General features: G+C 33.0%; 2 protein-coding genes and 2 long non-coding RNA genes across 5 annotated transcripts; 2 read left to right on the forward strand and 2 right to left on the reverse strand.

Moving 5' to 3' along the window:
• The first annotated feature begins 3,613 nt into the window (after nt 1-3,613).
• Nucleotides 3,614-7,302, forward strand: LOC105178518 (protein VASCULATURE COMPLEXITY AND CONNECTIVITY). Of its 2 annotated transcripts, none has more exons than XM_088876061.1 (3): nt 3,614-3,855; nt 3,999-4,201; nt 6,813-6,951. In XM_088876061.1, exons 1-3 carry the CDS (start codon nt 3,757-3,759, stop codon nt 6,832-6,834), a joined length of 324 nt encoding a protein of 107 aa, XP_088732187.1. In that variant the 5' UTR covers nt 3,614-3,756; the 3' UTR covers nt 6,835-6,951. The 2 variants fall into 2 exon arrangements, with proteins under 2 accessions (XP_088732187.1, XP_011100308.1); XM_011102006.3 differs by having other exon boundaries at nt 3,620-3,855; nt 6,855-7,302.
• Nucleotides 7,303-12,548: 5,246 nt separating this feature from the next.
• On the reverse strand, nt 12,549-21,056 carry LOC105178611 (beta-amylase). The gene is made up of 8 exons (XM_011102120.3): nt 20,782-21,056; nt 18,569-18,634; nt 17,145-17,543; nt 15,076-15,240; nt 14,730-14,993; nt 13,610-13,819; nt 13,132-13,371; nt 12,549-12,869 (listed from the first exon to the last, which is right to left on the reverse strand). Exons 1-8 carry the CDS (start codon nt 20,980-20,982, stop codon nt 12,675-12,677), a joined length of 1,740 nt encoding a protein of 579 aa, XP_011100422.1. The 5' UTR covers nt 20,983-21,056; the 3' UTR covers nt 12,549-12,674.
• Nucleotides 21,057-22,267: 1,211 nt separating this feature from the next.
• Nucleotides 22,268-24,330, forward strand: LOC148784832 (uncharacterized). Its single transcript, XR_016063325.1, has 2 exons — nt 22,268-22,633; nt 23,766-24,330. It is a non-coding gene; the product is annotated as an uncharacterized LOC148784832 (long non-coding RNA).
• Nucleotides 24,331-25,632: 1,302 nt separating this feature from the next.
• Nucleotides 25,633-27,306, reverse strand: LOC110013268 (uncharacterized). Its single transcript, XR_002288434.2, has 2 exons — nt 26,982-27,306; nt 25,633-25,844 (listed from the first exon to the last, which is right to left on the reverse strand). It is a non-coding gene; the product is annotated as an uncharacterized LOC110013268 (long non-coding RNA).
• Nucleotides 27,307-27,812: the final 506 nt, after the last annotated feature.

A 27,812-nucleotide genomic window follows, 5' to 3' on the forward strand; every position in this document is an offset into this window, starting at 1 on the left:
TTCTACGACTAATTGCTTTTCTCAAAATGAGTTAGATGAAAGGTTGGTGTTTGCAACACGACAGGTAGCAATCTAACCCTGATTGTAGCATCAAACCTTCCTTTCCCAATAATCAACAAACCATGATAATCCTTTGTTGGTACTGTAAACGAGTAGTTTGAGCGGAGTTTCTCACACTTTTAACACTTGGTACAACGTTCCATATGATACACTTGTCTTTCCCAGCCACCATAGGTACCTTGAGTGGAGTTTCTCACACTTGGTACAATGTTCCACGTGCTACATTCTATCGTCATGGTCGCAAGGCAAGGTTGCTTTTTCAACGCCCGTCTTTCTCAACCTTCATAGGTATCTCTTCACTCGGTTATGTGAGAGGCACTTGGGTACTTGTAGAGACCGGAGGACCTATCCATTAGACGGTTACAAGTTACTATAGAGAAGGAAGTTGATGGGCAAATATGGCAATATGGCTAGAGTTTTATATGCGAAGGGTTGGATAGGGTTTTAAGCAAATTTTAGGTGGTGCAATATGCCTTTCCACCAAAACATGGGAATCATGAAAATTCCATCACGTTATGCCATTCGCCTATCCTCCCCACACCAGGGGAACGGTTGCAAGCCGTTTTTAATTTCTGATTTAAGAAAGTACTTTTTTAAAATTTTGAGATATTAACTTTTATTTTTGAAATTGTCAAGATACTCGTAAGTCAAAAACTAGAAGCACATTGGAGGACCGCTTCTAGCTGTTTCGAATTTTTTGAAAATAAATTGAACTTTCGTTTGGACTACTTTACTCTTATAATAATAATAATAATTTTGATTCAAATTTACTCTTTTTTTTTTTAACTGCACATTTAAAGTTGAGGTTAGAGTTTTTAAATAATGTGAATAGTTTAACCCTAATAAAATTTATACTTTCACTATTTAATATCTTTTGTTCCTATATCACAAAAAAATATAAATCAAATTGCTATATGATTATTTAATAATATATATATATAACAATGATGCAAGCTTATTTATGCACCGTTAGCTGTGGGATATGAAACTAGAATCGCTTTCTTCCGTGGAAGCCTCTATAGGGTATAGGGATTCTCTTCTTGTACCGCTATGGGTCGTGTGCTTGTTACGTAGATAGACTAATTATGGATACATACTACTTCTGCTGTTATAAGCTTGTCCATGGACGGATATTATTTTATTTGGATTCGAATTCGATAAATATTTGTAATTGTTACTTATATACTTTATTTAAATTTTACTTGTAAAATACTCGTTTAGTCTTATTCGTATTATACTCAAAATAATTGGGTCTGATCATATGGGTCTTACACATTAAAATGAATGAAACAATTATACATAGTTTTTATGATGATGTCAAAACGTATTACTAAATTAATTTTATTTCATGATTGTAATTGATAAAATAAATTAAAAGCTACATGAGTTTTTAACATAGGAAAATTCGATATCGTTAAAATATATAATGGTCTTGATTTTGTTCGAATAATGGATCGTTATTAATCAATTATATAATTGACATAAATTCGATATTGGAGCAAGAATAAAAAATCGGTAGGAAAAAAGAGTATGAAAATCATAATTTAACTTTAGAAAGTTTTTTTTTATTGATTTGAAATTGCGTTCAGTTTTCATTTTGTAGATTTTTAATAATTCTAATTCAAATAAATTTTATTAATCTCATATATTAGTTGAGCTTGACTTATCACTTTAGGTTCAAATAATTTTATCGACAATTTAATTCGAAATTGTCACTACGGAAATAAAGATGAAAAATTCTGGCCTTTTTTTTTTTTTAAATTCTGGCATTTTTTTTTTTCAAGATATAAATACGTAAAAAAACTAAGTTATGTACAAAATTTAAGAATTTTAGATGATAAGTAAATCTAGTTGATTAATTTATAAAAATTCAATGATTTCAAGATAACAAACATTTACAAATTTTTTGAGTACTAGATTTTATCCACTCAATATTCATACCTGTGGGTATTTTGGAGTGTAATCCTATTCGTACCCAAAATAGCTTATTTCAATGTGTACGGACTCGAGTAAAGGTCTATTATAAAATTAATGAATCCGAGTCTGAGTATTCGCTATTATAATAGATCCAAGTTTAGGTAATGCCCGTCCATTAACATGTCTATGCTGAGACGCTAAGCCATAGCCTGTTCTTGTTTCATAATTTCAACAGCGAGATAGTTTTTAATAATTTTTTCTATATATTTTATATGGGGATAATTACGTCTATACCTCTGGTTTATGATCTATTTACACAAATTATCACTGTCTTTTGAAGAAATTAATACACATACACCCAATAAAAATATCAGTATCATTTAATTACATATATATATATATATATATATATACCCATGGTCTATGAGTTTATTTCGTTGCTAATTTTGCCCAAAAAATTACAGACGAAAAATTACAAACAAAATGAGCTGAATCCGTCTAACAAAGAAGGAAAAGAGTGTGTGTGTTAAGAAGAAGGATTTATCAATAAACCCTTGCTTAGAATGGTCTGGTGGAGGTTTTACCATCATAAGGTTCGCTTGACAAAATATAATTTTCTGCTACGATTAATTATTATAATCTAAAGAAGAAAATTGTAGCAAATATAAATTAATTACGGAATAGTCGTCGTTTCTATAAGTGTGGTCGAAACATTAGCTGTACATGGTTAAGACCATATATGGAAAATGTTTTGACAATGAGTGAAAATCGTGACGATTATTAATCGTAGTAAGAATTAAAATTTTTGCTTGGATTTTATCTACCGTGGTTAATAGAATTGATCGACTATGGTTTTTAAGCCGTGATCATTTATAGTGTAGAGAAAACTTATATTTTTTGTAGTGATTGTGAATTCAAGTCCTACGGATATATGTGTATTGTTTACTTTTTATAATAGTTTCTTGTCTCTTTATTTAATTAAATATATTTATTAATTTTAATATATTAAATTTATATTTAAATTTAAATGTATTAAATGATACAGTAACGGACATTATTCAAAGAAAAAGAAGAAGATCATATCAAACTTAAATAAATTCTACTTTATTATTTAATTAGTAATAAATTAAATGACAAGTTCAGAATACTTGTAATAGTGTGATAAGTGGCCAAATCAAGCAGAAATTTTCCCTAAATTACTTTAATTAAGACAAGTTACCCAAAAGTCAAAAATCCCATGCAAATGTAAAGAATACCTTTACCATCAGGCCGGTAGAAAAGATGCCCTAACACTGCACGAAAATTCTTGTTCGAACCAAACCAATCACAGAGTAAGTGAGATAAATTTACTATGTAATTGGTCATTTTTCTTGAACTGTATTCTGTATACCATTCATGTGATAAGTATATTATACTCAATATAAAATTGAATCAAATTTAATGAAATCAGATCCGGGCTAGAATTTCCGAGCCCTGCATTAGCCACACTGCTTCTTAGCTGTTTAATACCCTACTTTTGTTGTTCTCCTATGAAAGGAATCCAAAGGGTGGAAAAAAGGAAGACAAAAGCAGACAGTAAAGTGAAATAAAGTCACCACTCTATTGACAAAAGAAGCTTTTCCAAACATCATCCACTCCCATTACTGTTGTTTATTCACAATGTACACTATAACAACTTTGCTGCATTTCTTAGCTAATACTTTCCTCTAGTCTTTGAGTTCTTCACTATCTTCTTAACATTCTTGCCCATTAAGACAGCCTAAAAAAATTCTCCAAAAAATGGGAAAACTCATCGGCGTTTTCGCCTGTCTCGTGATTGTGGCATTGGACATCATCGGAGGGATTCTTGGGATTAGAGCAGAAGCTGCCCAAAACGAGGTGAGATTTTGTTGCAAACATGATGAAGTCGTATCATATTACGTAATAAACAATCTTACATACCTTCGAACTATTTTTTTTTTAAGAGAACATTTTTTTGCAGTAATATGTTTTTTTGTGTTATAATTTGTTTGGTCGATCAGGAAAAACATTTGAGGTTATGGATATTCGAGTGTAAGGAGCCGAGCCACGACGCTTTCGTTCTTGGCCTAGCTGCTGCAACCCTTCTGGGAATAGCGCATGTTCTTGCCAATTTGCTCGGCGGGTGCAGTGCTTGCACTCAAGAAGAGCTTGAAAAGGCATCCCCCGCCAAGCAGTTGTCGATGGCATGCCTCATTTTCACATGGTACGTATGTAAGGATAGTTTTATTAGTACTACTTTCTTTAAATTTGTTTTCAAAGACTTGTTTGGGATAGGTTGGTTTTTAGGTTCTGTAATTCTTGAAAATACTTACGAGGAGTTATAGGGCTTATGTGGAGTTGGATCTTTCTTTGAAAATACAGCAAATCACATCGAAATTTCTGAGGTAGTCTAATTAACTACACAAATATTTCATAGTCTTTGCAGGATTATAGGCACACTTCTTGAGTGAGCGTTAGTCTAATGCACCTCCAACAGTGTTTGTATAAAATATCGTCACTGAATAGGATGTACTTGTAATTACAACTAGAATTATAAAGAAGGGTAAATTACAACGACCTCCTCTAAGATTTGGCATAGTTACGAATACCCCCTTGTTATTTGAAAAATTACAAGTACCCCTCCTGATGTTTGATGAAATTATGTACTTTTTGGATGAAGGGATGAAATTATCAACTTTGTCCTTACAATATTTTTTTTTTTAAATTAAAAACTTAGTAAAAAATCAAACAGGGTGGATGAAAAAACTTTTAAACTTATAAAACAGTTATCCACTTAGTCCATAAGAAAAATAGAAAAATCTTGAAAAATAAGTAAAATTATAATTTTTAATCCATAAGGGCATTTTAGTCAGTTAACCACAAAAAATGGATAGAAATCTAACGAATTTGGCTAATTGTTAGACAGTCGTTAAAATCAGGGAGGTATTGATAATTTTGCAAACAACGAGTGGTATTTGTAATTATGCAAAACCTCAGAAAAAGTGGTTATAATTTATCCTTTTAAAGATTGTACTTGTAATTTTATAAAAGACAGAAAATGTTGGTATAATTAAAGTTAATCTAAGTAACTTCTTTGCTGCTTTAGATAAACAAGTTTGAATAATTGAGTAGTGAAGTGAGTGGTTGGAATAAAGGATATGGATTGGATATAACAATTATAAATTAGTCCCACTTTTTAAGATAAATTAGATAATTATTTCAAATATTCTTAGTCATTATTTGAATTAATTATATGTTTGAAATTCACTAAATGGACGTCTTAGAGTCTAGGGGTGTGTAGAAAATCGAAAAATCGACTGAATCGGACCAAATCGAAAATTTGGTTCGGATCGAAAATCGAACCGAAATTTTTGGTTCGGTTTTCAGTTTTTCTTTTAAAAATTTTTGATTTTTGGGTTCGGTTTTTGGTCACCGTTTCGGTGACCGAACCGAACCGAAAAATCGAACCTTTAAATAATAAAATATATTTTTAGACATATTAAATATTATATAATTATATATATTAATATATAATGTATTAATATTATATTGTTAATATATATACAATAAGAATATCAAATATATTATTTTTTAAAAAAAAATAGTTTTTTCGATTTTTAAATCGAAAAACCGAATTTCGGACCGATCAAATTCGGTTTGGTTTTCGGTTTTACAAAACTCCAAATTGAATTAATCGAAAATTCGGTTCGATTCGATTCGATTCGTTTAACCGGTTTGCACACCCCTATTAGAGTCTCCCTACTCTCTTCAAAACTTTGAATGAGAAAATGCAATTTTAATCTTATAAGTATAAAAATAGCACTTTGGTCCTTTTTTATTTTTAATTTATAATTGAGGACTATAATTAGAAAATAAAAAACAGCACTTTGGTCCTTTTTTATTTTTAATTTATAATTGAGGACTATAATTAGAAAATAAAAAACAGCACATTTAGTTCAAATGTTATTAGGGCAAAAATGCCACATCGCAAAATTGGTGGAAAATTATAGATCTCCAAATTAAAGGGGTCACTTGCATCCCATGTGCTAATTTCCGATGAATATACCATTTTCTTGTGACATTTGGGCTAATTTTTTAAGCGATAATCACATTTACGCTCATAACTTATGGTGTTTACACAAATTATGTATGCCTTTTTAGTAATTATACAAACATCCATTATATGTAAATGCTAATATCATTTACACAAATCTCCATACGTTTTGAAAAATTACACATACACCCCCTAAAATATCAATATCATTAAACAAAACCTGCTATTATGTTTCGGCAGGAGTGGATTATGTAATTATGCAAAAAGTAGGGATGATTTGTATAAACAAACCATACATCTGGGATATAAGTGTAATTATCTTTCTTTTTCTATGTATAGTCCTCATTTGCAAATTAAAAATTAGAAATTACGAAGTATGCCACTCGGATCGCCCATAGTATATGACTAAAATTACATTTTTTTCCCAAACCTAAAGAACATGGAAATGTTCCAAAGTATTAAAGCTCATTTGGATCAATACATTCAAATTTGAATAATAACAATACGTGACACGTCTATATATAGTGACAACATAAAATAATAGTTGTCACTACATCGTCACTATAGATGAGTCACTAATTGTATTCAGTGACAACTTTGTGCATATTTTTTTTGTTATTAATTCATGTTAGTAACATTTTTTTACAAAATAATAGCAATTATTAAAATCATGAAATTTCTTATAATGATAAAATAAACGGTCTTGTCACTAAATATATTTAGTGACAATATTAAAATTATCATTTAATTTTTTTGTGACTAATGTTCTATTTTCTTGTAGTCCCAGTACTTCATGGACCTGATGTTGGTTGTATTTGCTCAGGATCATCCTGGCCGTAGGCTTGTCGATGCTGGTGATCGGAATAATATCGAACCACAAATCAAGAGCATCCTGCGGTTTCACACACCACCATTTCCTGTCCATCGGAGGGATACTGTGCATGGTTCATGCCCTGTTTGCCGTTGCTTACTACGTCACTTCTACTTCTGCAATCGATCGCTGAGAAAACGCATTTGCCCGTTTTTCTTTGTAGCTCTTGAGAAATCGCATTAACCCGTTTTTCTTTACCCATCAGCTAGCAATTTTTGGTTTCTCAATCCTCCTTTTGACTAATGCGACTCAACTCCAAACTTTAGTATACTGATATTATGTCGTTTTCTTGCAAGTCCCGGTGGATGAGACATGTGTGTCTGCACCCTTTTGAAATATGGAGCCATTTATATGGTCCAATTTGAATCAATTATATGACAAGTACAATATATTTATCGTGTGATTAGTGTACAGTCTAGAAAAGATGACCCACACATAACAAGTATGATAAATGATTGATTTGATTCTGCCAGACCTTGTTCGAGTAAGAATTTTTCCCAACAGTATTTGCATCGTAGGAATATAATAATTTTGCGACTCAAGTATTATTGTAAAAAGGGATTAGATTTTCTATTTCAGAATTTCATCGTATCTTCTGTTCATTTAACATCTACATGTGACGTGTATAAAATGACATTATTTGTTTTATTTAAGATAATTTTTTATACACATGGCTTGTATATATTAATTAAAATAAAAAATTAATCCATCCGCAAAAAAGGAGAATAATAGTGACAAAAAAAATCACGTGACGGTAATGAAACGAAAAGTTGCAACTTCATCACGTCACTAATGGAGTGATATTTTTATTCCTCTAGAAATCAAAATTGTCAAATAAGGACAATAATTAGAAATAAACTATAGCACATTGAGATTAAATTTGCTGGAAGTTGCAAATTTGACCTAAAATTGAACTTGATTTGGGGATTTAGGGTTTTCCTGCAAAAATAGCTGACATGGATATTTGGAAATCCAAGGTGGAACTTTTGATGCCAACATGGAACTCCAAACTCCAAGTGTGAAACTTTGTTTCTAATAAGAGTTGAACTATCAAAACAAAATTTAAATATAATAAATTATTTTCGCAAAGTCTTTTAAAATTTAAATATCATAAAATAGAGCCTAAGAAAATATTTACAAATACTTTAATATCAATAGCCAAAACAATTTATATGTATAATGATTAAAAAAATAAATTGCAATATTGAAATTGACAGTGATTATATATATGCATTAATTAATCTTGTCATTATAATAGTTTTCATAATTTACAGGTGACAATATTAGTTTAAGAAATCTTTGTCACTGGGAATAATTAGTGACAAAAAATATTTTCAAAAGTATCATTATAAACAATTAATGATATATATATAACGACAACGTAGTGACAAATAATATAATTGTCATTATATTTATGTTATCACTGTAGATGTGTCGTGAACTTAATATTTATAATGACAACTTAATGCATATTTTTTGTCGATAATTTAAATTATTGTCAGTTTAAATATTTTGAATGATAACTATAAAATTATCGTTTAATATTTATCATTAATATTAATTATTTTTGTTTCAATATCCTTGAAGATACCTGAGGCTTTCGAATTTTAATAATCAAGCATCTTTATTGGGGTTACATTGAAAGAAAGAAACTTTAGGGAAAATACTTTGAGAAAAATAGAGTGATGGGATGTGAATTAACCCAATATTTGGCGAGAACTGCAACATGTCCTTTTATTCATGTTTTTTTATTGTGTGGTACATCAAACTGATATTTTTAAATCTTATTTAGAAAAAGAAGATTAGTGATAAAAAATATATCAAATGACAATTTTAATATTGATGTCAATTAGATGTATTAAGTGTTAAAAATTCTTATTTTGTCATAATTATGAGTTTTTTCTTTTGTTTTAATAGTGGTGATTATTTTGTAAATGTTGTGACTAGCGAAACCAGTGAACGAAAAATAGTGTATATAATTATAGATAAAAAAAATTAATGACACGTATAAATTCGTGCTGCACAAATTCTTGGGCACATAAAACCAATCAAACAAAATTTGAGGGCATTCTGTTGAAATGTTTTCAGGCCTTGACAGATGGAGAATGATAAATTGAGCTCTCTTCCGTGTGATGATTGGCATGTCTGCCTTGAGTAGACTACTTTGATCGGGGATTACATGCCCCAATTGGTTTGTACCTTGATCCCTATAAAATTTGCAAGATTTTAACTCAATGTCATTCTACCAATATAATATTGTAATTTTTCTTTTTATTCGATTTTTATTGAATGTTTTCTTGTTCCTACGGTATGGATGGTCCAGGTGGAAGAACTGTCTGTAGAAGTCAAAGTAGCACATCTTTCTACCGTTCTGCAAATAGAATGCACGTGTGTCTTCCATACAAATTGGACACCCCATAACACCAGTGAAACTCCATCCAGACGACATCCCATAAGCGGGTAGATCGTTCACGGTCCATATCAACGCAGCCCGCATCATGAATGTTTCGTTCTTCGCGCTTTCGCTCGTTAGTACACCCACATGCTACAAATTCTACAACTCCTCGATCAGCGGCTCCAAGTAAATATCGATAAAACGTTTCGGATTGGAATGACTAGGGATCACCATCATCAAAACAATAAATTCAGAACTCATGCACATTCTTGGTGGGAGATTGTACGGTGTAAGTATAACGGGTCAGCATCAATACGAATGACCGTACTGTCCGTGCGGTGCGAACCCATCCCGTGCACAAACCCAATCTATCATTACGAGGCTTTACTGCGAAAAAGGGGTATATCAGGTAAAAATGCCTCAATACCTTTGCATCATATGGATGGTACATGGATCCCTCCTCCGTCTAATGCTTCGCATACCATGTCATTTGCTCGGCAGTCACTTCTGAAGCATACAACCTTTGTAGGCTAGGGGTAATCGAAAAGTACCTAAGAATGGCGTACGAAGTCTTCTTGTGGTTTGGATTTCGCTCCGTGGACAGCTTGTACCTAACTTTTCCATAAAACTTGCAGTAGTTTAGATCAATGTCGTCCTTTCAGTACAATATGCAATCATTCTTACCCGCATCAATTTTCTCAATAGGTAAACCTAAGTCCTTCATTATCTTCTTCGTATTATAGTAATCCATGTGGAGGGTGTGATCGTGGGGCAATATATGATTAGCCCACTGGAATATTCGATCATATATATGCTGAGAAATATAGCCCTCGGTCATGATATTCACCAACTCAACAAAAGCCCCAATTGAGATTGGGTGCAATCGTTCCACAACGGCTGCTCGGGCAACATGCATTACATTGTAAAATCGATCTGCCAACCCAGAACATAATCATATTGGCTCCCACCGTAATATAAACTAGGCCCGGCATCAACAGGACAAGACCTCGTACTATCATGAGGCTTACCATCCTGGTTTTCATTAGAAGACTAGAAAGTTTGCCCGATGGAATAAAAAACCATCCTTTGCGCCCAATCCATCTGTGCCGCATCACCGCAGTGCATACGGGTACCCTCCACCTTATGGGAGTTTGCTCCTCCTGCAAAGGAGCGTGATGACAACATCAAAATACTCCTACACCATCTTCTCGCCATGAGAAATTATAATACTCCGCCATAAAAATTTTCATATACAAGTCAAAATTTACCTATCCGAGGTTTTGAAAACTTCATTTTTACTCTTCCAACAAGGATACTTAACTTTCTCACCATTCATATACGCATGTTGAGACTTGGCCATTCTAAAAATATAGCAATATCATCCTCAAACTCCAGAGTAAGACCCATTCTACTCGACAGGTTATTCTTATACATCCATCTCCTCAACTGTCTTAACATGATGAGTCCTATACATACACATATATATATCTTATTATTATAATATTAAATTTAATTTATAAAATTATAAAAATATAATCAATTAACAAATAATGGGTTAAAGTTGTTATCTGATCAAAATAATTTCAAATATCAATGAAAATTCGAGAGAGATTGACAAACAAGTGTATAAAAATATTAGTGGAACAGTGAGAGATCAAAACAATTCGAGAGAGATTGAGAAAATAAAGAGAAAAGGAAGAACATATTGAGATTAAATGGAAGGAAATGAATATTTATATATAAAAAAAATTGGAACACGATTTGAAACGGGTACTAGAACACATATTTAGTTGTTAAAAAGTAGTCGTTATTTTACAATTTGCAACGGTCATTGGACCGGACTTAGGAACGATTTTTTTTTTCGTGGAATTATAGCCGTTGTACTTTATTTGGAGCGGTCTTAGCAATACAATATTAATAAAACAACAAAATCGTTCCAACTTGTACCGACTTTTGGGATGGTCATTGTAATACATTCCGTTTTAACACATACTTAGGAACAATTTTTCCTATAATTGCTTAGGTGCAAACTCAAAATCATTTCAAATTGTACCTAATTTTAGAATATATTTTATAACTGTCATTTTTTGGGTATCAATTGTCTCACATATAGGAACGGTCGATGCAAGACCATCCCTAATTCTAATAATATGTTCCAAACAGAATTTCAACTATTTACCATTCTATGTTGGAACGATCGTGGGAGCAGACATTGTAACTGTTAGTTTGGAACATATTTTTGGCACGGATTGGGCGTTCCAAAAAAATAACGCACAAAAAATAGAGATCATGACGTCATCTACCAAGTTCTGTTCCTATTGTGTTCCAATACCCGTTTCAATGTAGAACGGACTTTAAAACGATCAGCTGATTCGTGCCAAATTCTGTCTTTTTTTGTAGTGAATGGAATTAAGAAGATTCCTCATCTTGCAATCACTTATTTATTTAGTCCTATTTAATCATTCTTGGAAGTTAGTTTTTCTTAAGCTAATCCTTTTCTATTTGTGAAGTGTGTTAAACTGCTTTATTAGCCTTTTAAGTCTTGTACTTTGACTGAGAACATGAGTTTTTTCATGAAGTTTAAAACAATTCTTGATCATATGTGGCCTGGCTTCTTACAGTATGAACACCATATTTCTTCTCGGTTTAATGGCTTAGAGTGCTTTGTTTTCTTATTCTTAGATTTAACATTCTACCCTTAACTAATTTCACCCCTAAACTTTGTCGATATTATAATTGAATCCTCTAACGTATGAGATTCGAGCATAATTGTTCTTTGACTTTGGTACTTTGTTAATCATCTAGTTTAAGCCAAAAACTTTTCATTAGATTGTAGTATTTGAGCTCATACATTTGACTTGCATCTTTCATCTTGAAGCTAGCAACTCTAAGCAGTTCCGAAAAACATGCAATTCCCATTGATTTCAGGCTTCATTGAATTCCAAAATCAAGTCATTCATTGAATCTTCCTCATGCAAAAATAGGATACTTCAAGTTTCAGAGCAGCCTGAGTGAGGTGATCTAGTTTTCATCTTCCCGTCAGAAATGTCCGCACTATCTGTGACCATTAAAGACAATTTCTTCCATTTAATTTATACGGAGTACAAATATTCTTGAGGTCTCCAAAAGATGGATTTGGTGTAGATCTTCAATTGAAATCCTATTAGGATTAGATGAGTTTGTAGAGGTTTTAAATACTTTTTATTTTAAAGAATAAAAAGGCTTTGGCAATGAAGGCCAACAATCAACAATAAAGACCAAAACATATATGTAATTAGAAAAATAAAAGACAAAAGTTTGTAATTATAAAATGAAGGAGGGTCTATTAACCCTTTATTTTTACATGCACATCAATTTCTTACAACAATCATTTCGACTTAGTTCAAAATTGAAAAGAAGTTGTTGAACAGATTATCCAAATAGTCGGCTAAAGCACCCCCAACGCTCATATCTGTTTCTCTATTCCATGGGAATGGTTTGACTGATTTGGTGGCCTCCAAAAGCTCATCCACAGGAATCTTCGATTTTGATCTCAGCAAAGGGGCAAAGTCTGTCATGTCCCGACAGTAGTCCTGAAAACGTAAAAATAAGGATTAAATGCATGTAACAGACTCTCTTGTCAAAATAATAATAGATGAAAAAGAAGAACAAACATATGTGACTCCACAACATTGGAGGTATTGATTATTTTCAAAAGTTGAGTGTCGGATTGCATTCTTTTTTCCAGGGGAGAAAGAGGAATAGGAATAAAAATGACTGCCAACTCATTATATGTATGAAGTCTGTCCTTGTTCCGACAGTTGATTGAGTATGAAAAATTGGGTAAATTACTACCTGATCGGCATGCATTTTCTTCACAAATAGTTTAAATATCCTGAAATTCTTGGGCTCTAATAGCTCATCCGACAGGCGGAGGTATGTCACTCCAGCCATCTTCTGCTTCGGTGGTCCATTTTTGCCGACCCCATTTGGCCTAACATTTAGAAGGATTTGGTTGTAACCTGCGCGATCGTACCGTGAAAGTGCATTCTCACCGGCGACATCAATGTTCTCTCTCCATCCACTGCTCAAAACCTGCACAAATAAATAAGTATATATCCCGACAACCATAATATTCTTAGTAAAAAAAAATTCAGAACTTGCATTGAGATGTCTTTCTGAAAATTCTGTACCTATTAGTATGTTTACTGGGAGTCAAATAAAATTAATGCTTGCCTAAATAGTTGTAAACTGTACATAAAATCCATGATCCAACCAACGCAAACATTGGAATATGAGTGATATATAAATAGAGGCACTTTCATTCCCGAACCTGTTGAACAAGCTGTTCAGGTGCTGATTTAGCGTCGGCTGGTTGCTCCAAGTTTCTCATTTCAAGACAAGTGAAGTTCAGAGTACCATAATGTCGAGAGATCATCCTCGCAAGGGGACGGTATCCATCCCTGTCTTTCACATTGTAGTATCCTGATGTCAGCTCGCAGGCATGACTATCATCCGTGTACCACCAGTGGATACCAGAAACCTGTTTTATACAAGAAAACAATCATTTTGCAATAGTTTAGTAGTACTTATTAGTTATGCAAAAAGGGTTTTGCAAAATTATAAAATTTACCTAATTTAGATAATTTTTTTATTTATTGTTGTTTAATTTTATAAAACTAATTTTATCCTCGACAATAACTTTTTTGGATTTGGAATTTGAATGTAATACGTTGAAATAGACCCCACACTCCAATAGTACCATATATTAGTACCATATGCACATTCGATGTGTGAACTTAATTATTTCAATATCAAATTATAAATCTTCGTTAAAAATTTTTTTGAGTTATTTATTTTAGTTATAAAAGTATTTATTGATTTTATTGTAAGTGGCATAAAGAATATGCCAAAATAAGATAATTAAAAAAAATTATAAATAAAAAGAATAAAAACATTAAATAAGAAAAGTGGAAAGAGAGAGAGGACAGATCAAAATTCCATTTTATGATATTCAACTTTATTTTGGAATGTTCAAAAAAATATATATACAGGAAAATTCTAGTGTGAACTCGACTTGACCGAACCAAAATCGATAAAAACGAAAAGTACAATATATTTATCGTGTGATTGATGTACAATTCAGATAAAATGACCAATCACATAGCGAGTGTGATACACTTGCTTTATGATTGATTTGATTCGGCTAAATTTGGTTCGAACAAGAATTTTTCATACATATAGAGGAAAAATACAAGCAACCCCTTTGTGATATCACAAATAAGCAAATTACCCTCTCATGAAAAAATAAATAGCGATTTATCTCTCTATATTTTTTAAAATACAACAATTGCTATTCACCTTATATATATATATATATAGTAATTTGGATAAATGGAGGACCTTTTGGTGCTATCAAGAATAACTAAAAAATAGGCGATTGAGAAACTTACTTTAGCAGCTAACCTGACTTTGCACCCCTGGAATACTTCATTGGCTTCGTCAAGAATTTGATCACCATGTTCTATCAGCTTGTTGGAATACCATTCCAGGAAAAATTTCCCGTTTTCTGTCAGGTAAGTCCCGTTTGCCGCGAAGAAGCCTGTTTGCTCAGGCGTGTCATTGTACGTTCCTGCATTGTCAGGCAGCTCCCACTCAGGGTGCCCGGCCTTCACTGCAGCCGCCTGGAAATCTTGTTTGAGATACTTGTCGTAGCACTACAATCACAGGTATTCTTATGTTAGACGTTGAGACGATATACTCACGTTGTTCCTTCTTATTAGTAATGTTTGATCTCACTTGGAATTCTCCAATTCCAGGGAACTTCCAGCCCTGAGTTTCTGGATACGACGGATATCTGAGCTCTCCGGCTGGACCGAGTCCTATTTCGATGTCTATGATGCTTCCGCTTTCGAAAAAGTCGGACATGCTCTCTCTGAAACTCTTCATGTAGTCCCTGTACATCTGCACACTCGCATTTCGACTGAAAATAAGTGATGAAATGAACTCATTCCTGGAAATGCTTATATACATTTGGTTTGAAAATATCAAAAGTTAAAAATTAATTGAGCGTTTGGCTAAACTTATTTATAAGATTTATATTAGATCTTATTTTAAAATATGAAATTAATCAAAGTGTGTTGATTAAAAGATCATAGGAAAAATTATATTTTTCGTCCTACACGATATAGGGTGTTGCATTTCTGATTTGATCTTAGCACATTTGATTCCATAAACTAAAAAATTGTAGCATTTGAGACCAAAAAAAGCTACAATTTTTGGACGAACTATGCTATAATTTTTATCCTATGAGACAAAAAAATATTACAACCTTTTATCTTATGGACCAAATGTGATAAGCGAGTAAATTGTAGGACCAAAATTTCAATACCTTCTATCATGTGAGATCAAAAGCACAATTTTTTCAAAGATCGTATAAGCTTCTAACATGTTATTATTAGATCTTATATATAAATAAGCTCCTTCATTAAAAAATTTACCAAATTCATATAATATATCATAAGCTTTCAAATATCTTATAAAATGGGCTTAGTTTCATTTTTAATCTTGTAATTGTATATAGTATAAATTACATTAAGGTTAGATCAAAATGCACAAATATCCATATCTTTTGCAAATTACAGACACATCCCATGAGGAGTGTTAGTCTAATGTTTTCCAGGAGATGTTTGTGCAAACTTTGCCTTTGAATAAAGAGTATGGTTGCATGTATAACTATAACTTAAGGGGGTGTAGCTGTTATTTTGCAAAGGCAGGGGTACATAAGTATTTCAAGGGATGAGTTACCCTATATCAAAAGTTAAAAATCTGATATGTAAGTTACCCTATATACATAGTTTTGGCATTTTAGTTTGGGTTAATTACATTTCGTCATCCGAACTATGACTGTTTTTACACTTTGGTATCTAAACTTTCTTTTGTGTCAACTTATCATTTCATCTTTGCGAATTTTGTATTTTGTCATTTATAACTGTTTTTTAACCAAAATTTTTGTCAAAAAAAAAAATCACATGCAGTGCATATATGATATTTAAGAGTGATTTGATGATCTTTTCACATACGCACAATATATAATGTTTTTCCTGCAAAAAATTCAACAAAAAAAAAAATCCCATATATGGCAAAGTGAAAATTTCATATAGTTGAGATGTAAACTGACACAAAAAAAAAAAAAGTTTAGATGTCAAAATGTAAAAATGAACATAATTCAGATGGCAAAATGTAATTTACCTTTTTAATATGTAACTTGTTAGGATTGTAAACTGGTCCTCGACCTTCTAATAATTTCACTATTTTAGAATAAATTTGGCCGAAACTTTCAAAGCTGATTAGAAAGTGGCATGCGCTAATAAAAAAATTGGGAAAACACGTACATCTTATTGTCTGAATTATGATAACGTAGCAAGTAATGGCTGATATCAACCCAAAAAAAAAAGAAAAAGAGAGAGGCGACGTGGCATAAGTTTGGCAAGTCAGCAAAAATCAATCAATAAGATGTGTTTCTCCAATTTTTAACTAGCACATCCATGCCACTTTCCAACCAAAATTGAAGATTCTGACTAATTTTATCTTGAAATCATGAAATTAAAGAAAAGTAAAGGACCGTTTTACAACTCTAACAAATTACAGGACTAAAGCATCATATGATTATACTCGATTATAAGACTAAAAGTACAATTAAACCTATTAAAACGTACTAAAATAGCTATAAACTCATCCAAACGTCCTAGAAGTCACGCCAGCACAATATAAGTTTCATTATCGACGTAGTTTGACCCTTCATATTATTTGGTATTTTCAGGGCAGAAGAGCATAAAAATTCTCGACTTACAGATTATACGCAGTACCTCAACAGCAGTTCGGCCTTGAAAGAGAGGCAGGTTATCGACACCGAGAGAGAGGTACTCCTTGTTCCTATTCCCCGATCTGTTAGTATAGAAGATATCTGGATCTTTCTCTCCGACAGCAAGAACCCAATCTGGAATAGGAATGTAGACAGCGTCTCCAACGTTGCCTCCACATTGGTGGAACGACATTATAGCCTGAATTCGTAGTCCAGATTTCTGTACTAGTTGGAACAGTCTCCTGTAGGAAGACCAGTCATAGAGCTTTGGTCCTTTGGCCTCTGTAATCCCCCACCACACATCAACCATCACTCCGTCCACTCCCACTTCCTTCAGCTTCTTGAGTTGCTTCTCCAGCTTGTCTTCGTTCGGGAGTTCGTTTTCTCTACTGACAACTCCTAGCTATCCACATTATTATACACATGTGTTTCAAACATAATGAAAATTGCAGCCCGAGTCCGGTCCGACCAAATCACATGACAAGTATACAATTAGGAAAGAATTATTAATACTATGACTAGTTTATTGATTTCATTCCTGATGATTTTTTTAAATACGAGTTTGGTTTGAATAAATAGGCTTAAATGTACTTTTCTAACTTAATTATTTGACGTTTTTGTCCTTTAACTTTTTAGTGTAGTATTTTGGTCCTGGCTACATCTTTTTTATTTATGTATTTTAATCCTTTTTGGCTCATTTTTGCCAGTATTTTTGTCTTTTAACTTTGTAGAATAGCATTTTGATTCTACATCTTTTAAATTTTTATGCAATTTCAGTTCTTTTTTGCCGGAGTTCACCTTTCTCTCGTCGGTGGAGGTGAATTCTGGTGAAAAAGAGACTGAAAATCACCAAAATTGAAAGGATATATGCAGGATCAAAATCTTATCATAGAAAATTAAAGGACAAAAATATCAAATAACCTAAGTTACTGAACCAAAAATACATTTAATCCAATAAATAAACTAGTACATGTTGTCATGCATCCATTTTAGTATTGTTTTCACTAGAGCGGTTTCGTTACAATAACTCCCGTTATTATCGATAAAATTACTCAAACAGTAATCTATAGTTGAAAATGTATTTGTGTAATTAATCCTTAGAAAACCTAACAATTTTATATCTCATCACGTAACACAAAAAGTTACACCATTTTCTTTAGGGTTAATGCAAGTTTACCTTCCTACAAAATTAGAAATTTTCAAGAAATCCTCCATTAAAAAATTACAAAAAGCCCCATGACGTTTAAAAAATAATGCAAAAAACCCCTCTAGACAGGGAAAGCAACGTGCATCATTTCGTAAATATCAGAGAAATTTTTTTGAACTTTTATAATTTTACATAGTGTAAATTATATTGAACCCTTTTTTTGGTATAAAGAACCGAAACATTGTACGTAAAAACAACGATCATGACATGAGTGTACTTACCTGAAGCATAACGAAGAGGGGGACGTAGTTTGCCAACGGACCGTACTGGAGCTCTGCAGATGTGCTCTGAAGGAAGTGAAGGAGAACACTCTTAAAGTTTGCATTTTGATATAACATATCTCATTGCATGCTCTATTTTGCATTGAAGTCGAAAGGAGTTGTTCTTATGTCTTTATGATATTTTTATCTACTGAGCACATATTTACAACAATAATAGTACAATTTTTCGTGAGAATTTCAAAATGTGAATAATGATCTAATAATACATTCCGACAAAAGGAGGCCAACTTACGTTTTTCATCCTACATGGTAAGGGATTGTACATTTTGGTCATTGGACTTACACAAATTTAAATATTGTCGACAAATTTAGTCTCACTGTTCAACTTATGTAGAAAACATACATGGCAAAATATAGACACTTGTTGGTATATATGTGGCCCATGACCCAATCTATCGGTAGGCCCATTAGCTCGGTCCACTAAACTCTTGGCCCATTCGGATGGCCCTCACCCGACCCAGAACCCGACCCTCTTGACCCGACCCAGGTAACACTACTTAAACCACTTACCTAACCCTAAGTCAACTCTCTCTCTCATTTCACCCTTCTGCGCCGCTGCCGATGAGAAATCTCCCTCTTTCTCTTGCTGCCTCCTATGGCGGATTCTTGTTACCTTTTCCACCACCGTTAATGGTGGTGGCTTTCCTTAGCCAAACCAATGGCTAAAGGAAAGCCACCCCAAAACCCTCTTGTCCAACGGCTCTATTTCTCCAAATAAATAGGGGCCATTGTACTCGGGTGAGAGAGAGAGAAAACCGAGCAATCCTTTGTGAAATACCTCTACCCTTCCGGTTCTGTGTGAACGGCTGTGAGGCGGGTTTCCTGTTCTTGGTCTTTGTGATCTACCCTCGGTGTGAGGTGCAACCGTGGGCCGAGTTTCTGTGAGTTCGGAGCTCTGTGACCCGTGACCCTTGTTTCTGCTGAATCTGGCTTGTTCCTGAGCCGCTACTAAACTCACGGTTTTTATTCACTTATCTCTCTTATTTACTTTGAGTATTGTTCATTATATTTGTAATCTCGGTTTGTAATAATTTTAAAGGAGTTTCGTACTCCATATCAAGTGTAATAGTTGGTTAGGCATTGTTGAAAAAGGGATACCACCGTGGGTTTCGTACCCTACAACACTTGTATCCTGTGGGACGAAAAATAGCTAGGACAAAATTTCCGTTTTCGTCAAACATAATAGGAGCGTCTATACTTTTAGATTCAAAATTTGAATTTTTCTTTTTGTTGAAAAATAACAGTCACATAATTTTACCATCTATTTTTGGACAGAAGTTGGACTAGTTTGGCTGGAAAAAATGCAATTTAGCCCCTTGTGATATTGCAAATGTACAAATTAAGCATTTTACCTCACTAAATAGGGGGTAAATTGCTTCATTTTAAAAAATATAGGGGATAAATTGTTATTCTTTACATGTCCGCATTTTCAATATCACAAAGGGTAAATTGCATTAAACCCGTTTGGGATTATATATGTTGAAAAAAAAATCAATTTTAGTATAATTTTAAAATTCAGTAAAGCACGGATAGTTTTGTCTCTCTTATTATATAAGACTAAATATGTCATTTTACGGACAAAAGGAGTTGGCCATCCAAAACAAAGAACAGTGTGATAGGAAGCTCTCCACCTGGATTATGACAGTCGAAGATTTTTGGGCTAGACAATGACTCGAATATTATTGTCATGTAATAACACAAAGTTTTACGTCGCCATTCGTTCCACGTACGCATCTAACTCTCAGCCACATTTCAAGAAATCCACGAATGTCCATTTTCATCATACGTATATTACACAATATTCTCATCAATTTGCACCATTCACCTATGATGAGGAGCTCAATAGTTGCCACATTTTATAAAATCTCTTTTTTCCCCATATATATGGGTAGCAAAATTGGAATATTACTAATAATGCAATCAAGAATTGCACCCTAGACAGAAAATTCAATAACTCGAACCCCATTTGGTTGAATTTGAACCAATCATATGATAAGTAAAATACACTTATCATGTAATTGTTGTACAGTTCAGGAAAATTGATCAATCACGCAGCAAGCGTGTCATACTTGCTCTGTGATCGATTTAGTTCGATCAAATTTGATTCGGGTTAAGAATTGTTCCTACCATAGACAAAGTAATTGCTAACTTACCTCCGAAGGAGCACCGGCGGTGACAGCCTGAGGAGCCTTCGCTCTTCTGTGCGGACTGAATCTGAGGTTAGCGTTCAGCGGCTCGTGTCGGTTTTGCTGCTTCAGTTTATTGTGCACGTCAGCGGCCAGCAATTCTGGTCGGTTTAGTGTGATTTTCTTTGGTGATCCAACAGGTTTTAAGGTTGCACTAACACTGGCCATATGAAAATGGGGGTTACGATGATTCAATGACCTGATATCTGAGTTGCTGGATGCATGAATTTATAGTGCAGAAGTAGAAATTGATGGTGGGGGGGGGGGGGGGTTGAATCTGAAGAGAGATGACACAGAAATCTCCATTTGTGGCTGATATTCATGTTAGCCAAGAACTGGCGTTTTCTGGCTGTCGTTTAAATACAGGACAGCGATGGATTGAGCAGATGATTGTCACGAGTTTCTCACACATGCTGAAAAGCAGAAAATTCAGTACTTCCACATACTTCGAAGTACATAATAGGTTTGATGATCATCATCATCATCATCGGAGTTCAAATTAGGTTACTGCTTATGGGTCTAATTACTAATCCAGGAGTATGTTTAAAATGTCTAGGAGCATACCTTCGTTGGCTTATGTAATATGCAAAGCAAAGCACGAGGAAACATCACTAGGACACGCCAGGTTACATATACGTTAGAAAAAGAAAAAGTAAGTTTTTGTTATATTATAAATGACTATGGTTTACTATTAACCACGGTTACTAAAACTAAAATAAAAACTTTAATATTTACCACATTTAATCAATATTCGTCATGATTTTTAGTTATAGCCAAAATATTTGTCATGGCTTTGGCCATGTCTAATGTTTTGGCCACACTTACAAAAACAACGGCTAATGACCGTTGTTAAACTGTGGTTAATTTGTATTTGTCACGATTTTTTCATTTGGTTATAGTGATTAACCGTAATAAAAATTATATTTTTTCTAGTGATAGTTGTGCCCCATGTTTAAATCAACATGGGGTGAGCTTCTAAGAAATAGCAAAGGTAGCTAAATTTGTAGTTGGGACATGGAGAATGCAAATTTATAAGGATGCCCGAATTATACAATTACACATGAATAATTGATATAAAGTGATCAATCTTGTGGACCATAATGAGCCCGTATGACTATTGTTCGAGTCGATTTGTGAATGGAGAGATATGACAAGAACAAATGGAATGGAAATCCGGGACCATTTTAAGTATTAATAGTAAAATTTGAAGTATTTATACTACTGGAATTAGAAATGGCAATTGAACCTGAACCTGGATTCGTAAAAATGCAGCCCAAACCCGTCCTTAATGGGGCGAGTTCAGGTTGAAAGAATGGGGTTCGGGGTGGGGCGGGACGGGGTTCGGATCCATAAAAATCTACCTTGATACGTAATTAATCTACTTTTTCTAAATTTTATAGATTAATATATAACTTACTAAAATTTACCCTAATCCATGCCTTTCCCATTACCATCCCCAAAAAATCTCTTGCCATCTCTCTTCTTTGTCACTGTCATCTTCACTATTTAGTCTTCTCTCTCTTGCCTCCTCGTCTTGTCTCGCGGCTCGAGTTGCCTCACCACCGTCGCCGCCTTGCCTTTCTTTGTGGTTTCTCTCCTCTTTTTTTATTTTTATCCATACAAAAAAAAAATCGGATCTATCAAGTCCGACCCATCACAATGGATTTTGTAACGAAAGAGGGGGGAGGCATGAGTCGCATGACAGAAGAAAATTCAGGGCGGGACGCACGTTTGTCCCGAAGTTGGCAGACCGGATCTTCAATCCACCCTAACCAACCTAAGACCCGTCCCGTTGCCACCCATATTAGGGATGCCCAAGGTTAGCCCTCATTTCAAGATTTTTGCACCATTATTAATATGGAATTACTAAAATCAGATCCAGCAATTATCCACTAATACAAGATCGGTGATAAGTAATTTTTTATAAAGAGAAATATATTGACTTTCCATAAGGTTTGATATAATTAGCGTAACCTTTTATAATTTGAAAAAATACATCTAATGTCCTTAATTACTGTTTATTTTTGTCCGAAAAATAAGTCTATTTATTAGTCAAAGTTCACAAAATTTATTGATATATGTAAAAAAAAAATGAATGAAAATTTATATTACCCCAAATTAACTTATCACTAGCTCATTGTAGGTCAAAACAGATATTTTATAACTAAACTACACTAATGCATCTTCACACGCCGATGCATATGGAAATATACACTTTCACCTTTATAAGAGTAGTTTAGTCAGAAAAGATTTGTTAAGTAACAATAATTCTGTAAGTCAATCGAGGTAAATATACATTTTCGTTCATTTTTTACTACTATCAACAAATTTTACAAATTTTATTTGATAGATAGATCTATCTGTTGAACGAAAATAGACATTAGATATACTAAATATAATGTTCCAAACTACAAAAGACTGCGTATAATTATACCAAATTAAAATATAATGTTGTCGTTATCTTCTAACGCAATAACTTTCATCTGTTCGTGTCTGTTTGGTACTATCGGTTTATCGCAATTTTAAGAACTCTTTTTTTTTCTATTTTCCGTTCCAATTTTTGGTATTTAAAAAAAAAAAGCTTTATCTTCTAAATGAATTTTCTTATAAGTATATTAAGTTGTCCTCTGATCATACCACAAACTCTCTGGTTTTTGGAAATAAGAGATACTACAAAAATATTTTTATTTATGGTTAAAATTTAATTGCATTAATTTAACTTCCTATATATATATTTGAAGGTGTGCCGCCTAGGTCCCATGAATAGTTGATTTGACAATTTAGCCTACTGATTTATCAATTTTTGCAGATTGAGGATCTTTTTAGCTCGATTATCGGAATCTCCAATTTTATGGGAAAATCCGACGAGGCTCGAATATTCCGACCAAAAAATTCATTGATCCGCAAAAATTGATAATTTGAAGGACTAAATTATCAAATCAACTTTGTAGGTAAATGAAAACAGCTAGCTCCGGGGCATATACGACGAGGCAAAAGAACAAGATGGGGAAAAAGATCTCGAATAAAGACATGGACAGGAATGCCCGGAAGATCTCCATTTGTGGTTGGTGGATATTAAGAATGGCGTTTCTTGAACAGAAGACAATGATGAAACAAACATGATGGTGGTCACTAGGTTTTTCTCGCGTAGACAAAAAATAAATAAGAAAAAATTATTGCTCGGATCAGATTTAGTCGAATCAAACTAATCACTGAATAAGTGTGATACACTTATTGTATGATTGGTCATTTTTTATAGACTGTATACTAATCACACAGTAAGTGCATTGCACATATCATATAATTGGTTCAAATTTGATCGAGTCGAGTTCGAGCAAAAAGTAAAAGAAGGGGTAATTCCAACTAACTGGTTGGATTATTAATGGTGAATTTTGTAGCATATTTTAGTTATTATCCTTTGAGATTAGGTTTAAGTTCACAAACATCCTTTTTCTTTTGCAAAATTAGAACTACGCCTCCTGAAATATTTTATAAGAAGTCTTATGGTTTTTCTCACTCAAAGCGTGACTACTGTTTATTCACAAAAGGTTACGATTTTAGGACTTCTAATTTTACTTTGTATATGTAGATGATGTTCTCATCGCAGGTCCTTCAGAGGATATAATGATAGAGGTAAAGCAGTACCTAGACAATGTTTGAGTTTTTCCAAGTATTGTCTATGCTTAAAAATTGCAAAATCTTCTGAATGACTAGTTGAAACTCAATCGAAGTATATCAGGGATATAGTTGCTGATTCTTTGGCATGCAAAAGCAACTACTACCACTTTTACCTGTAGGAATAAAGTTCACTTCAGATGCAGGAAATCAGATTTCTGATCCAGAGACTTACAGAAGATTAGTGGGAAGGTTGTTGTGTTTGGGATTTCCAAGACAAGATATCTCAATTTAAGGCCAAATGGCATAAAACCCCTTTACAATTTGAAAACTCAGCTAAAAATCTCTTGTGTTTTAGAAATAGATAAAAACTGCCCAATGTTTTCTTAAACATAGCTCACTTGTCCCTCTTTATGAAATTCATCAAACAACATTCATTATTTTATCGAATTATCATTATGCCCTTATCTATTACATATTATTACTTAAGTTACATCATTAACATAAAGGATGAAAAATGCAATTTAGCCGATTCCAATCCCAATTGTGATTTCTCCACTCTCTCGACAAATAAAATAGGATTATTTCAATTTTGATCGATCCCCTGAGGTAATCACTGAATCAATGTTGATGTCTCATATATATTCCGACTTCATCAACTTTGGTTCCTCATTTTTTTTCAAATAATCAAAGTCAATTTTCTCCATCCGGTTGATCGTCTAAACTAATATGGGATAATTTCATTTACCCAACCCAGTTTACAAAATTATCATTACTAACACAGGATAATTTCTTATATCAAAACAGAAAAAGAAACATGCTATAATTTCAATTTTGATCCTTTAAACGAGCCATTAAATCAGTTTTGGTACCACGATATTCCTATTTCGAATGTAGCATCGGCGATCTACATCTCCAATTATTTAAACGGTCAATTAATGCAGAGAATTAATTTTGACTATTTTTTAAAAAAAAATTACGGGGTCGGAACATGGAAGACCAAAACTGATTTAGTATCTAAGTGCGGGAACGAAATTAAAATTATCCCCGATTAAAATCTATACAAGTTAACATAAATTCTAAATAAATTAACTATGATTTTGATAATGATTTGGCGATTCTCTCGTAATTATACTTAGTTATCGTCTTGACAAATATTTATTCATATTGAAGACCATAAGAAACTATTAAAGTACAACATAATAAACGATAATAAATAATAATATATAGTAATCAAAGTGAAGTTTTGCAGGGGAACTCAACAATACATATATAGATATTATGTCAATTTGACATCAAAATAATATATATATATATATGTATCTCATTATTTCTCCGAAACGTAGGCTTCTGCTGACGTGGCACCATTTTCTTCTTCAACAGGTTCATCGCCAGTAGCCATGGCGCCAGATCCTCTACATATATACATCAGGTAAAGACAGAAAAAACCATTAAACTGCATAAATATATATATATGTATATATATATAATTTCTATATTTTTATTGCTGCATTGCTATGTGTATATATGCATGACTTCGTTCTTGTAATTGTTTTTGCAAGAAAATTGTATTTTCTTGACCTAAGTTGTTATTACATTGTAACCCTAATGTTTTAGTAGGAGAAACAGCATTTTTTTTGTCTCGTATGTCAAGATTAATACGCTTTTATCACATTAATTACGAGATTCCGATTAATATCTAGTAAGTTATAAAAAATTATTACTTTAGTTAATAAAATTCTATTAGTATTCTGATGGAAAAAGCACGTGGTCATTAATTTTTCGACCACTTTTGATCACGTGCTTAGCATTTTTAGTGACGGGACTTTCATTAATGGTCCCATATGTTATTCGAATAACAGCCACAAGCTTAGCAAAAGGGTGAATGGCAATTTACGACCCTCCGTGGTCTTGCTAATAAGTAAATTATTCCCTATGAAAATAAATTAGCAATTTACCTCCTTATACTTTCTAAAATAAAGCAATTTATTTTTCTATCTAAGTAGGTAAATTGCTTCATTTTTTAAAAAATATAGGAAGGTAAATTATTATATTTTAAAAAATACAAGGAGACAAATTACTATTTTTTCTTGTAAAAGGGTAAGTTGCTCATTTGCAATATCACAATGTAGTTGTTTGCATTTTTCTTCCTAGCAAAATACTAAATAATCCAGCAAATGACTAAAAGTGAGAATTCTAATAGACGAAAAGTTTAATACTCGTAAAATATAAAATAAAGGAAATTACAATTTTTCCTTTTTGGCTACATTAGTGTGTTTAATCAGCTTTCTCAACCAGATTTGGGAAAATGCCTAAATAAAAATTTAGAAATATATTTGAATTTTACAGTTCAAGAACACCACTCAGTGGGTGCCATTAATTTGATAAGTCCAAAACATGATAAATACCCAACTTAAATTCATTAAAAACCCTGAATTTATATCTTAAAACCCACCAGAAAATGATAAAAAAAAAAAAAGCAATAAGTAGCCAGAGCTAAAATGAGATGAAGAGATCATTATTTTTAATAATAAAAAAAAAATTAAAAGTACCTTATTTTAATCTTCTCTTCTCCTCATTAGACAGAAAGGGAATTCAGACAGACAGCAGCTTGGAATATGAGGCTTTGTTGAAGGTGTTGGTGCATAGTAATAATAGGCAAGGACATGAGCCTGCCTTTTTAAGGTTCATTGAACCTGGTCACTGCTTTTCACACATGATGTCTTTTCTTTTTCCTTTTTTTGAGGGAGTTTGGTGTTTATTTTATGTTTTCTACCCCAACTAAGGTTGTCACTTTCTGCCTTCGGATTCTTTCATTGTGAGAAATGATGACAAGTTGTAGCCATAGATGCTCTCTACCTTTTAGAGGGCGCCCTGAGGCACCAATATGCTGCAAAATGTGTTGATTTTGGTGAAATTTGAGTGTACATTGTATGGATTGGGATGCCGATAACTTTTTTGGGTAAATATGTTTCTTTTTTTTTTTTTAAATTTGATATAATTAGAGGTATCGAGATGGTTTGAAATGTGTGAGTTCAACTCAATCAACTAGTTTAGGGTTGAGTTGGGATAGTTATATTTTAAAATGGGTTGATATGATTGAACTAAATAAAATTATATTTCATATGGGTTGTCAATAGGTTTAAAATGGATTTTGTTAATGAGTCGAATATAGATTTTTAATGGATTTAACCCGTAAACTAAAAAAAAGAACTAAAACAAATCCACAATCTTCTCTTCTCAATTAGCTGCATTCACAAGTCCTTTTCTCCACACACACGCATCTCTCTTTCTCCATATACTTTGTATTTTGGGTAAATTACAACGATCTTTCCTAAGATTGGCATAATTATGAATACCCCCTTGTTGTTTGAAAAATTATC

The sequence above is a fragment of the Sesamum indicum genome, linkage group LG12 (genome assembly GCF_026168435.1).
Source record: "Sesamum indicum cultivar Baizhima isolate 11 linkage group LG12, ASM2616843v1, whole genome shotgun sequence".
Taxonomy (NCBI): domain Eukaryota; kingdom Viridiplantae; phylum Streptophyta; class Magnoliopsida; order Lamiales; family Pedaliaceae; genus Sesamum; species Sesamum indicum.